Consider the following 14825-nt stretch of genomic DNA (forward strand, 5'->3'; position numbering starts at 1 on the left):
TGACAGTTGTAAAATTTTTGTAGAGTAACTGGTGAGTATGGACTGGATGAAACAGCAGTGAAATGGTTTGAAAATTGTCTATATGAATGAGTCCAGACTCATCAGCATGCTGTGCATCAGCAGCATGAAGGCCCCTAGCCAGTGTGTATCCCAGGGGCAGCACCGAGTTCGGTCCTGTTCAACGTCTTTAATGGTCTGGATGATGGGATAGAGTGTAGTCTCAACAAGTTTGATGATTATGTAAAATCATAAGGTATGGGCTGTGCTACCATTCAGAGGGAACTCAGCAAGCTGGAGAAATAGACTAACCTTTGTAGAACCTCAGTAAGTTCTACAAAGGAAAATGCTAACAACCTCATGCACCAGGTACCTAATGAGGGTACTAATAGGAAAAGCAGCAGCACAAAAAAGCCCTGCAGGTCTGGGTGGGTCAGCAAGTTGAATGTGAGATAGCACTGTGCCCTTGTGGCAAGGAAGGACAGTGGTATCCTAGGCTGCATTAGGATGAGTGTTGCCAGGAGTTGAGGGAGGTGATCCTTTTGCTCTCATCAGCACGGGTGAGGCCACTGCTGGAGTATGATGGCCAGTTCTAGGCTCTTCGGTAAAAGACAGAGCTACTGGAAACTCCAGTGAAAGGCCCTGAAGGTGATGAATGCTCCAGAGCATCTCTTTGGTGAGAAAATGTTGAGCAAGCTAGGACTAGAGAAGAGAAGGCTCACGAGGTGATCTCAGCAATATATGAGGGTGTTAGAAGACAAAGCTAGGCTATCTCTGGTGGTCTCTAGTGACAGGACCAAAAGTAATGGGCACAAACTGGAACAGAAGAGATTCTTCCTGAGCATCTCGGAGTCCTTATTCACTGTGAAGGCGACTGAGCATTGATACAGGTTACCCAGGAGGTTGTGGAGTCTCCCTCCTTAGAGATTGTCAAAAGCCACCAGGACATGAGCTTGAGCAACCTATTCAAGGTGATGCTGGTTGAGCAGACAAGCTGGACTAGGTGAACCCCAGAGGTCTCTTTCAGCCTCAACCATTCTGTGATTTAAGGGTTTCCCACGTGCTGCAGACATACGTAGGCAGATATTTGCCATGCTTTTCTTAATTTGCTAGAATTAAATAACAAATTGTGGAACTGGTAATCTCTTTTGCAATTTATAGCATACTTTCCCCTAGTAATCCCTGTAATACTGACAGTATGCAGGATATTTTTATACAATTCAGCCTCCTGGCTTTATGTTTTATGAAATCCGTTATTCAAAAGGAAAAACGACTTGCTGGAAATGTCCCCTGAAGTTGCTTGTCCTAGTAAACTGTTCACTAATCAACTTTATTTGTCAAATAATCAGAAATGCACGTGTGGAATAAATAGCTTGGAGAATCTTTGTTCTGTGGCAATTCTGTTGTGCTGTTATTTAGAACTGAATTCTATAGCTAATCCTGTCTTAGATGGGTGCACACAGTTTTTGAGTCAAGTAGGATATGCTCACTACTTCCTTTTCAGTTTCATTCTGGGAAAAAAGAATTCTTCTGTTCGTAATTAAAGACAAGTCAGGGTTTTGTATCTGGTAGGTACTAGAAGTAGTGACAAGCTTCTGGTTTATATCTGAAAAGCTGTTCTTTCTGAAGGTTGGTTGCCAAAGGTCACTGAATTAAGATGAGAAAGGAACAATAAGGACCATTTTTGAACATTGCCCAGGTATAGGACAACACAGGAATGGCAAGGGAAGTTAAGGTGACTATCTTTCATTTTAATGTTTTGTATCAAATGCATAAAAAGGCAGGCTTTAAACTGAGGCTTCATTTGAATGTTTGTAGATACCAAATTCTGCTATAATTAGTTGAATTGCAACTATTTGCTCTGATCTGTAGAAAGTCCTTTAAAAATAGAAGTTAATTATATCTAAGGGTCTGTATAGGATTTTTGCATTGTTAGGGCTTGAGTGGACTTTCATGGAATTTTCTAATTCATGGGAATCATGAAGTGTTACTGCAGTAACAATGAAGACCTTTTGCTTTTAGAGAAACTGAATTCTATGTCTGTTGGATTTTAGTTCTTTAATGATGACTCCTTCATCTAAAGGAAGCTAAAGGAAGGGAGTACTGCAGGTGTTCTTCAGGTTGATTGTGACAGCTGCCAAGCTACAAACGGGTGATTCTCATACGCTTCATTGGTACTTGAATAGTCTAAATCTCAAAATCTCGTATCTAGCTCAGAAATGTTGTTTTTCCATTTATGTGAGTATGTGGTACAGTTGCTTACAGAAAATCTTACATGTATATATTTGTTTAGCAAGCAAGGAGAACACTCCAGGGAGGTTGGTCTTACTGAATTTCATATATTCTGAATTTGTAATTCTTTTTCTTGAGTGTTAAATATTTTAGGTTAATCAGTTTGGACAAGTTCATGCAGGTTGACTAGGAACACAGATCACAAAGTCTGGAATTCTGGATAACCGTATTATTCTTCCTCTGCCTGTTTCAGGAGCTCATAGTAAGGAATCAGCATTAGTAATAGGTTGTCCTTTGAGTAATTTGACACCAGCTGAAGAAAGTGGTTTTTTGCCTGTTATGTGAAATCTAGTATATATAATGTTTTATAAAAGCAAGGCTACTTTTATGTGTAAATTGTTGCTGTTTTCGTTTTACCAGTCTTCATATTTCCTTCTTCCTTACTAACAGTGAATAGTAGGTTTTTCCTTGTTGATCAGGCCATTTATTTTTTGTCAATAATGAGAAACTGAGGTTGTGCAGGAATAAAAAAAGGTTGCTTGGGAGTGACTAAGAAAGTGTCACATATAATCCTCCCAGCTATTATCTTATGTATCTGTAATTTTATAAGAGCTTTCATAATAAATTAGTCAGAAGACTAAATGGTCATTTATGATTCAGGTCAGTAGAATCCAGGCAGTTTCTGCTTTCTATTTGGGGAATGTCAGTATCCACAATAGTATGAATCAGCCGTGTGGGCGTTATGGCACACATCTGAGAAAATATTTAGTGGTCAAGTCCTCCAGAATAGGTGCCTATATTCATATGCTGGCCTGCTGTTTGTCATATCGTGGTCTCTAAGCAGAAAGGAAATCCCATGTTAGTCACCAGCACTAGACATCATGTGGAAAGTCACTTGAAGATGAAATAACAATTACCTGCCTCAGAACAGTTGTGATCCTTTGAAATTACTTCCAACACATTACATGTGTTTTTATGTGCTTTGTTGCAAAGTGCTCTCCCTGTGACATTCTGTAGTCATGGCGAAATTACGGGAGTGGAGTTTACTTTCTCTATTCTTTCAGCACATCTTTCAGTAATGAAGAGTCACAGGAAAGTAGGAGGTATCCCAAGACTACAAGATGCTGCCAGTCGGCCTAATCTAAAACTACATGTGACATGTCTGTTTATCAGGGATGTATTCCTGAAGTTGAGCTGAAGGTTCACAGTTACTGCAGAGTAGGGCACAGGTCCATCTTTTTATATTGCTATATGATGTATTTTCTATTTTGTTTGAGCTGTTTATGGGTTTAGTTTAGCTAACTAATGTTACTAAGTTTATTTTCCCTTATTGAAGTTATTCAGTTTACCTGTTGGTGACTCCACCTGTATCATGTCTTGAGTGGCCAGTAAACATCCTTTTTTACAGGTTCTGTGCTAATAGATTCTTCCTCAAGCAACTTAATACATAACATTTATTTTGGTGTGCTTGTTCACAATTCTTCTCTTCAGCTAGAAGTCACTGCTCCTGTGGTCTTGAGTATAGGGACATGTTTTTTTTCTTATGTCTGGCTCTGTTGGTGACATAACATAAACTGAATTGGACCCTTCTATTTCTTTACTTAGAACCTTACTTAGAACCTTACTTTTCTGTAATATAATTAAACATTGATGTTACATTAGGATATGACTACTGGCATTTACTTGGGATGTGTTTTATGTACAGAATAGAACTGTATTTACAGAATAAGCAGCATGTTTGACATTAGAATAGATGTGTGAAGTAATCCTTTCTGAATTAATTGTGTGAAGTACCTTATTATTTAGTGTCCTTCATATTCCACACTTTGGTGTACTATGGTGTACCAGTGAAATTCTCTAACTAAAGTTTAATGCTGCTCATTACTTAGTCTTTTTTAACCCTTTCTTACAACATTAATATTTATATGTACATGATCTACTCATCTCTGTGTTGTACTCTCTCATTTCGTTTGGCTAATCTATTTCTTTAATATATAAACTCGGTTTTTATTTCAAATCCGCAGCTCACAATTGCACCCTGGTAAACCTGTATCCCATCTAGAATTTAGAATTAATGAGTAGTTGCACAACAATTGCCTGAAATTTATATCTTGTTATTTGAACTGTAACAAAAATGTGGAATGTTAATGTATAAAACCATTAGGCCTCTTGACAAAGCTTTAAATATTTTTTTTATCACTCACAGCAAATGAACCTTGTCATGTAGAATCATTGTGGAGATTGACCTGTCTATATGTGTAATTTTTTGTTCCTAAAATTTGAGTACATACTACTCAATCAAGCCTACAGGGCATAATTTGTCAAACATCGTCTCTGTTTTTGTTATGAGCTCAACAGTTTTGGCAGTTGTACATTAAAATCATGCAGATAAATGTGATCAGGTGTTTCTTATGCTACAAAATACTAATTCTCCAAGAAGCTTTACCCTTGTTAACAAGTTCTAGTAGCCTAGAAACTCAGTTTACTGAGTGATTACAAGTGATTACTAGCTTTCTTCTGTGCTAGTTTTTCTGATGCTTCACAAGAACATGTTAAAAGGAATAATTTCTTAAATTCGTTTAATAGATACACACCAGGCTATTACAGGGAATTTGTCTTTTGCCTTTCATTCACTGTCAACTCCTATGTCAGGTGATCCTTTCAAATTAATATCCTTGGGAAGTGATGATTCTAATATACACTATCAAACTGCTTTTTATTCCCTTAAATTATGATTTTTTTGATTATTTCATGATAGGAGTGCTGGCTGTAATTCTTGAAACCAAACTGTTTTATAATACTTTTTTTGTAACTTCCATTTCCATGTGTAATCGTCTACTTGAATTGCACCATAGCTAATTCCAGAAGTTGCTTATCTTAGGAAAGTATTCTGCCTTGGAGTACTGCAAAAGCCATGGAAACAGTGCTCAAGATACTGTTTGCTAGTCTCTGATAAATGGAACATTCATACAGGCAGTAACTGCTGGAAACTGCAGTTGACAATGATCCTGCCTTCATGTTCAGGCAAACTATTTTTTATTTACCCCTGGCAAAGGCATATTTCTTGAAGAGAAAGGCTAGCTGTGTCAGCTAGCAAAATTGCAAGACTGGCAAATTGGTTGTGTTGACAGGGTTATAAGTTTCTGTCAGCAACCGGGCCCTGCTGGAAATGAGAGTTGCCTTTTCACAAAACTAAGAAGAAGAAATAAATATGGAAAGAGCAGATTTTTCTACTGTTATTCTGTCTCCTATGCCTTCTGTGGCAAATGGCAGGTATAATGGATACCTTGAGCTCTTTTAAGTCACTGAAAGAGCTCTTGCAAATAGCAATCAGTAGCCTCTTTTGGCACTGAAATTAATTCAGATAATCACTATTAATCATGATCTAAACCAGCAACCCAGGACCTTTGTTTTAAAGCATCTGTTAGAATCTTGACAAGCATTGCTAAGTTTTTGTCCTTTTTTTAAAGACGATTGGATTTTTATTAGTTGTTAATCATAAAAGCAGGTCAATTTGCAGCAAAAATAACCTTTGTTTAATTATGTATTTGTTTGTTACGCAGTGAGACACTACAGGCTTCTATGATAATTGTCATGCTGATGTATACCAATATTTAATTGATTCTTTTGTTAAATGAAGTTATCTGAAGTTTATTTGGCAGACAGGAAAAAGGTAAGCTAGGTAGCACAATTTCTAAATTTAGAACTAGCTAGTTCACTAGGAGGAATTATAATTAATACATTAAAATAATTTTTTTTGTCATATTACCCTTCTAGATTTGAAAAGGAAACAAGTATTTTTAAGTCTTTCATGCATCATTTTCATTTATATGTTGACAGAAGAGTTTTTTCACTTCTGTTTCTGGCTAAGACTGAATTAACTGGTCACTGAATTCAATTAGCTGAAATATTAAAACAAAGAAAATATTTTTTTTTAACATCTGCAGAAACAGCTGTTGCTGTTAAGAGCTGGTTTAGCATTTCAACAAGCTATACACCCAAGTGTCCAGCTAATGAATTACTTCTGGCTATCTTTGAAACTTTAATAATGACAATGTATTACTGGACTACTGTTTGAGTATATTTTAAAATACATAGGTTGTGGTAACTCTTACGCTAACTATAATTAAAGCTGTAATATACAAGTTTATTTCTAAAATGAAAATGCATTTTTCATTAAACTTTGAGTGATGAGGAGGGATGAAGAGAATTCGAATTTGCAGAAGGTGAAAAGCAGTATTTTAAGCTGATTGTTTAAATGAATTTCCTGTGTCAGAGCACTGACACTGATGATAAATTACTTACAAACCATGGCATGGTTGCACAGGCCTCTGGAGCCCTGCTACCTGTCTTGTATGCTGGCAGTATGTGCATCTGTTTGTCAAACTTAAGACTTTCCCACCTCTGTTAAGCTGTTAGCTGCTGCTTTACAGGAGAAAAGGGGGAATAATGGTGGCCACTATTACCAGTGGTGGTCTGGGAATGTCACGACAGAGAGCTTCTAGCTGTGAAAGCATCACAGGCATGTCATGCATACATACACCTCTATTTCACCGGGGACTGTTTGTATAACTGCTTTGTCTAGCTCTGCTATCCGTGTTCTAGAAGTTTACTTTTCAGATTTTTTGTCAAAAGTGAGCAGAAGCCAGAGAAAGACATGGAAACCTATTCAGGCACAGAGGAACAGGGAGAGTAATTTTTTTTGGCCAACGTGTTGCTGATCAATTTTTAGTCACACTGTATTTTATGAAACTTTTTTCCCATACTATGACTGTAAGATGAGCAAAATGTAATGAAATCACATTCCAGAGTGTTTTTTATGAGGTTGGTGTTAATTGATACTTTCTTTTTCAGCTAATCTGCCTGTACCTACTATTGCTGCAATAGATGGAACTGCCTTAGGTGGTGGCCTAGAACTTGCATTAGCCTGTGATATACGGGTGGCAGGTAGGTCTGAATGCTGCCATGGAATATGGCAGATATTAGTGTTATAACTGGCTTGACTAATCCATCTGTCGGTGAGAATCTTAGAGAACTTACTTTGTATTTGGCATTGTTTATAACCTGTTATTTCAAAGGACTTCAGCAGAAACCTGTGTAAGTACTTGCTAATGTTGCATTTAAAACAACCTTGTTAGCTTGACTGGTTTTATTAAATGTTTATTTAATTCTTCTGACTGTAATTTTATCAGTTTTGCCAGAAGGTTCATACAACTATTTTTTTTTTAAATTTTATTTTTTTTTTAATTATTTTTTTTGATTCTTGTGCATTTGAAGTGCTCCAGATGGAGATACGATTTTATCTAAACAGGGTGCACGGAAAGAAAAAAAGTTGCTAGTGAGTGTATTATTGCATAAGAAATTAAATTATAAAAGTGACGACAATTCTTGAGAATGGGAACCTTGACCTAATGAGCTATCAGAACTGTAAAGCAAATTGATGGAAAGTAAATGGAAACTTGGTCCTGAGCAATTACCAGTAACTTAGGATTTATAAAGTTATTTTACCTTAGAGAATATTCTGTCACCTAAAGAATTCAAATAATCAGATACAGAGTTCTACTCCATTCTAAGATGTTAAGCAATAACAGCAGTTTTCTTTTATTACTTTCCATTTGGAAGCAAGTCTCTGTTACTCACTGTAATTGCTTAGTTGCTATGTGAAAATTAATAAAGTACTGTATTTGCCTTGATGGAAGTAGTTGGATCTTTCACTAAAAGCAGATCCGTTGAATCTATTTGAAGCTTTTTTAATAAACAAATGCTTTAAAAAGTGATTTATTGTTCTTTTTGAAGAAAATGTAATGTATTATCAAATTTTAGGTCATCAGTACGTATTTTTTGGTAGATTTTTTCCCCTCTACATTATACTAAGAACTCCTTTACATTCTATTTTTTAGCATCTTCTGCTAAAATGGGCCTTGTTGAAACAAAGTTGGCGATCATTCCAGGTGCAGGTATATATGTTTTGCTTTTGTTCTCACAGATAACTAAATAACATATGTACTTAGTATTAGATTTTGAATTGTTTATGGATTACTGCTTATTTTTATATTTCTGTTAAGTACTATAGCATGTGTTACAGCATATTACTTGTATTATTTACCAAAAGTAATTTAAAAGTGTTTTTCTTATTTTCAGCGATGGTCACTTGTATATTATGTTTTTAAACAAAGTCTTCATTAACTAAGTCATCATTAAATGATTCTGTAAATGACATTTAATATGTTGATCTGAAGGCTGAATAATTTTGCTAAGGGTCAAGCAAGGAAGAAGGATTATCTGTCAGTGTAAAAAAATAATTATTTGAATTAAGATCCACTTCTACATAACATTTGGTACTTTAGGATTCAAAGTCTGTTTTCAAGCTGCTTGTGTATTGGTTGTAAAGAGCTGAAGAACTGAAAGTATAGCTGTGGATAAATCTGTTACCTTGCCAAGATTTTTTGAGTCAGAAACTTCTTTTGTATTTGGAAGGCCAGTTGACCTGGTTTTTTTTTTCATTCACTAAAGGTGAATGAAAGTTACATAATAAATAATTTTCAAGGAGTTGTTACAAACCTTTTGTTTTCATTTTTTGTATAAATCATTGCTACTTGAATTAAGATGTTTGCTGCTCTGGGAAAAGGGCAATGACTGGGAAAAAAGTGTGTCCCTGTGATTTCTGGCCTTAATTTTTGGGAGTTCTTGGAAACTATAGTGTTTCTTTGTTCCAGTTTTCTTTCTAATGGGTGGAACCTTTTCTGAAAGCACTTCATCCGGTTCTAATGGATATCATTGCAGGTCACATAAAAAAACAGTAAAAACAACCATAATGGGCGTAGTGGTGTGAAATTTGTGTATAAAAATGTCCCATCCTATGACTAATCTGGACAATTATTGTACAATTTCAATTGCTATATTATTTTGATTATTGTTGAGATGTGATTTCAATCAACACTTCCTGTGGTCAGAATTACATTTTACATAAGGAAAGCAGTTATGATTAATGTCTGGTTTCTTTTTAGTGATGGATAAGGAAAATAATGCAGATGATTTTAAAGATGTATTTACTGGTAGTGGTGTTGCCATGAAATAATATGCCTTGGCAGTAAGTCCCAGTGAAGAAAAAGACAGAAATTCTTGTTGTTGATCTTCATTGTCAGTTTTTGTTCATTGTCCTCCCACTTCCTCCTTTCCTAAGTAATTCTGTAGGACTGTACTGGAAACATACTCTGCAGTTCAATAAATTCAGCTCAAATTCTCCATATATATTCTCTGTATTCAACTGTTTTAGGTTGTCTCATTTCCTTGTCTTCAGTTAATTACAGATGTTTCAAATTTATGTGCTCTTGCCTTAAAATGCTAGTTAACTGACTCATTATAAGTTTCATTCAGAATATTTTCCTGCTACTCAAAGACTGAGGTTAGAAATTTTTTTTTTAGTTTTTTTTTCCTCCTTATCCTGAAATACTGATTCAGGTGTATGTCTTTAGCTCCTTGGAAATGTGACAGATTTAATGTTGTTACATTGAGTTTTCAGCTTACAACATTTGGGGATATGTTCAGTGATGAATTCTTTTCCCTATTCATATCAGCCTTTCTGACAACTATTTTTGTTGAACATATTTGAGCTAATCACAACTTTTTCCTGATCAGACTTCGTTTGCACCAGTTCTGTTGAGCAATGACAGTGTTTCAGCCCTTTTTGCTTCTTGTCATCCAAATAGTAGCTGACTGTGCCTTTTGTCATCAGAAAGTGAAGAGTGAGTGAAAGAATTTTGCATATGTCATTTAGGCAGAGAAGCCAGATCTACACACTTGAACCATAGGCTCCATGGATTAATGAAATATTTTCCAAGATGGTTTATTTCAAGCTGCACTGAGCCAAAACAGAACTGCTGAGTGGAGCTGAAAAGTGAGCTGTTGCTCTTAAGAGGTCTACATCGATTTCTGCTGCCGTCTAGTACACCTGAAGTCTGCTGGCAAACTGAGTGGCTTCTTTAAACTATGTCCCTGTACCATGGCAAGCTACTGTTTTTATTCTGCTCTGTTATCTACCAGGAGTATGTGATAGACATAAAATTTTAACTTGGGTGATAATTAATGTGGGTGTTTGAGTCTATATAGGAAACATATTCATACTGTGAGGATTTGCTTTTTTTAAAATACCTGAAATTTATAATCAAAGAGCTGTGTTTGAAGATTGTTACTAGAATTTAGTAGCATTAAAATACAGATCTAGAGCATATCGGCTGTTGTGTTTTGGACCTTGTTGTATATTACAATTTATTCCATTCTTAATGAAATGTGGTTATCAAAAGACACATTGGGGTACTGTCTGTTGACCAACCAGTTTTAACACAGATTTCCCAGGTGCAAGAAATTTTTCTTTTGAATATACACAGATGTACTGCAACTTTCTAAAGTTTGAGCAGCAAACCACAATGAATTGTTCTTTCTAAGTCTGCTGAGGATCCTGACCATGTAGGCATTTATAGAGTATGCTGTATTGTTGCAGGTTGAATCTCCTCAGAAAATTTATCCACAGCAGACAAAATAGCAAGATGAAGTGGGATAACAGCAGTGTCTGCTTTTATACAATAGCTATGTTCACAGACCTGCTGTTTGTGTTGTGAGGGAGCAAGATTATTCTTCTACATTTGGAAAGCTAAACCCAGTTTTCCACACTGTGGAAAAAGCTTAAACTAGGAAAGCTTGAACTAGGAAAAGTAGAAAAACTTCCTGTTTTTCCTCTTAAGTACATCCCACTTTCTAATAAGGAAGGCAAGATTCAAAGAACTAGTGGAAAAGTGTAGCAGAGAAAGCTTGGCAACTCGGTGATGGGAAAGTTACCTGAGAATGAATATTGATGATTTTCGTTTTCTAAGGAGAGTCTGCCAAACATCATTGCACAAGTGATCTTATGCCAATACAAAAACATGTGTTATAGAATCATTTGGGTTGGAAAAGACCTTTTAGCTCATGAGGTCCAACTGTCAAATAAGCACTGCCAAGTTCACCACTAAACCATGTTGCTAATTGCCACATCTACACCACTCAAGTTACTCAACCACTTCCCTGAACAGCCTGTTCCAGTGCTTGACAACCCTTCAGTGAAGAAATTTTTCCTGATATCCAGTGTAAACCTCCCTTGGTACAACTTGATGCTTTTGTTACTTGGTAAAAGAGATTGACCCCGACCTCCTTTCAGGTCATTGTAGGGAGTGATAAGGTCTCCCTTGAGCCTCATTTTCTCCAGGCTTAACAATCCTCAGCAGTTCCTCACAAGACTTGTGCTCCCTTCATTGGCTCTATTGTCCTTCTCTTGACATGCTCCAGCACCTTAATGTTTTTTCTGTAGGGATCCAGAACAGGACACATGATTCAAGGTGTGGCCTCACCAGTGCCAAGTTCAGGGGGGCAATCACTGCCCTAGTCCTGCTGGCCACACTGTTGCTGATGCAGGCCAGGATGCCATTGGCCTTCTTGGCCAACTGGGCACAGCTGGCTCATCTACAGGGCTGTCAACCAGCAGCCTATGTCCTTTCCTGTCAGGCAGCTTTCCAGCCACTCTCCTTCAAGGCTGAAGCATTGCAAGGGGTTGTCTCCCAAGTGTCTTTTCTTTTTCTATGGAATTCCAGCAAAACCTTCCGTTCAGTCAGACTGGTCTTCTTTCCCATTGACTCTTCTTCTGCCACACAGGAATGGTCTGCCTTTAGGATTTTCTTCTTGAAGAATGTCCAGCCTTCCTGAAAGCCTTAGCCCTTCTGGACTGCTTCCCAAGAGACTCTATCAACTAGTCTCATAAACAAGCAAAAGTCTGTCCTCTGGAAGTCTGAGGTGGCAGTTCTGTTGACCCCCTTCCTTACTTCTCTGAGAACTGAAAACTATCATTTCATGGTTGCCTGTACCCTAGATGGCCTCCGAGCAGCACATCATTCTTCTCTGTTCGTAAATAGCAATAGGGCACCTGGTCTCTTGGCTCACTCACCAATTAGGTCAGGAAATGATCTTCCACGTAGTCCAGGAGTCTCTTAGACTGTTTCTTCTATGCTGTGTTGTACTTCAGTGTGTGTATGGATCTGTTTATCCCCTCTCTTCCTCAGATTTCTTCACTGTAAACTCAGTGTCTGATAGCCTGTTGTGGTATAATTTGTGGTTTGCAGGGTAGATGTTGCAAAAACAAACAGTCCCTAGAATTTTATTAAAAGTAGGTAGCCAGATGAAGGGAAAATTTTATTTGCCTCAGATGAAAAGGTTTCAGGACGAACTAACCTGTTCTTCAGCACGAAAGAAAGGGCACAGGAGGAAGTTGTTGTGTATGTCTTAGCTGTGGATAATGTTTCAGTTCAGGATACTCATCACAGTAGACAGCAATGAGTTTGTATGAGACAGGATTTCATGAGAAACCAGACTTTTTAAGGAGATGCTTGTTATCAGGTCAGAGTAAATTCTCAAAGCTATTCATTGCTAAAAGGAGTTACCATTTTTTGATCTCTTAGTTAAAAAGCTGTTTAAACAACTTATTTTCTGTGTAAACCTGTGCTTGTACAGAACTTAAAATAGAGTGGGCAGAATCTTTTTACATAAGAAATTTGTGTTCATTCTCTTTGTTTTGTTTCCCAAACTGACATTAAAAAAAAATGCAAATATCTGTCATTAATTGAATGTTGTTTTTCATGTCTCTCATCTTGCAAATGAAGTGTTCTTCAGGGACAGCTTTCTTCTCAGCCAAAAACTGTCTTTTGGAGCACTTTTTTGTTGGAGCCCTTTGGTTTTTTTGCTTTGTAACTTTTTAAAACTGTCTCAAATTGTGATGTAATTTGGTTGTTTATCTCTAGATTCTCACAGTGGATATCATACTAAACCTGCAACTGATAGATGATGCCTTTCAGGTAGTTCTGCTTTTAGTTGTTAGTATTGTATTTATACACCACTCAGTATTAGATCTGTTATGAGAAGATAAAAGTGCTTGTAAAGAACATATGCAAGCTTCCTACTCTGTTAATAGAATGAGATATATTAGTTTCACAAGTATTCTGTGATAGCAGGAAGTAGAAAAGACTGGCATATGTATAAAAAATAATTTGCGTTTTCTTTATGCAATTTATTTTCACAAAAGATTTAGGTGTAAGCTAGAGGTATTGGAATACGTTAACAATTATATTTCCACAAAAAAAAAAAAAAAAAGGACCTTCACTGAAATTAATACACTTGTGTAAGCAGGTAATTTGACCTTGCTAGATAAAAAACTGGCTATTGGCCTACATACTTACAGCTGTCACTCTTTTTTTTTTGTTTGTTGTGCTTATAAAGGCATTTTAATTAGTAAAGCTTTGTTCATTTCATCATAATTTTGCCTTTATTCTTCTATGATCCTCCCAGAAATCCCACTACTTCATTATCAAAGTGTCCTCCACTGGTTAATATTAAAATAGCACATAGCCCTGGGATCGGGCTTTCCTTGAGCAAAGCATTCAGTTGAAAAGCATATTTTATTAAGAAGAATTGTTTCTTTTTTTTAAAAAGGAAGGAAACAAAAAGAAACTCTTTTAACTCTCTAAGAAAGTCTTTGTAAATAAGCTATATATTCTTTCTACATCTAAAAGTTGCTTTGAACCCTGTTTTCAAAAGGTGAAACTGAAGCTTCAAGCTGTAGGAGACTGGACTGGTTTTGTTTTTAAAATATAGAACAAGGGAGAGATTAAATTACAGCATTTCTGTGTTCTCCCCTTACTTTGGTAACAATATTGTTTTGACTGTTTTTCTAGACTTTAAATTGTATTTGGAGAAATTATAGTGCTTGCAGATTCGAAGACTATAAAGTAAGAGATAGGAACACTGAAATACTAGGATTTTTTGCTTAGGAAGAAAACCAGTGTAAGACTGAAAAGTAAGTTTAGGTAATCATAGTACATTTTCCTTATCTATGAAAATATTAATTCTTTGCTTTTAAAATCATCCTTATGGTCTCTGTTGCAGTACCTACTTTAAAGCTGAAAAACATTTTCTATTTTGGATGAGAAACATGTCAAGGGAATTTCTGGATGTGAAAAACTCACACAGAATATGTTCTTGCTAACAGCAGTAGTTGTCCAATTCAGCCAAGTGTAAAGGTTAAATTGAATGTCAGACATTTCAAGTTGAAATCCAATGCACATTACAGTGGACTGCTAGGATATTTTTTAGATTTCTATATTTCAGTTTCTTGGGTAATAGGAATAGCATTTGATAAATGCTGAAAAAATTGAAGTGTTGCTATTTGTGGTAATGTCTGAGGTAGGACTTGAAAGCATCTGCACGTTTAATGTCATTTTTGTGCGTATAGGTGCTTCTTGATGGTACATTATCACAAATTTAAAATGAAAGATCTGATTAATTTGTATAACTTTTTACATCTTACCTAGGTGATACTGTACTTTTCTTGTTCATCTTTATTCCTACCCTCTTTAGCCTATTCTTTTCTTCTCCTTTGATTTTTTTCATGTAGTGTCCCAAGTTTTTACATACACTTCTTTTTTTTTCATTACATAAGAAACCTGTATAAGAGTCTTTTTAAATTTCTAAAGTTCAGCTCATAGTCCTGTGACAATTGACTGACTGATGGGGGAAAA

The 14825-nt window shown here is 36.2% G+C and overlaps 1 protein-coding gene across 2 annotated transcripts in view; it reads left to right on the forward strand.

Annotated features, from left to right (window-relative positions):
- Positions 1-14825, forward strand: part of AUH (AU RNA binding methylglutaconyl-CoA hydratase) — a 111331-nt gene that overhangs the window by 47669 nt on the left and 48837 nt on the right. For both annotated transcript variants that reach the window (XM_066181640.1, XM_066181641.1), the window contains exons 5-6: positions 7084-7176; positions 8130-8186. In XM_066181640.1, coding sequence (XP_066037737.1) covers positions 7084-7176; positions 8130-8186 — 150 coding nt within the window. The remainder of the gene's footprint in view (positions 1-7083; positions 7177-8129; positions 8187-14825) is intronic.

The sequence above is a fragment of the Chamaea fasciata genome, unplaced genomic scaffold (assembly GCF_029207755.1).
Source record: "Chamaea fasciata isolate MVZ Bird 193981 ecotype frontalis unplaced genomic scaffold, bChaFas1.0.hap1 SCAF_4, whole genome shotgun sequence".
NCBI classification, from domain to species: Eukaryota; Metazoa; Chordata; class Aves; order Passeriformes; family Sylviidae; genus Chamaea; species Chamaea fasciata.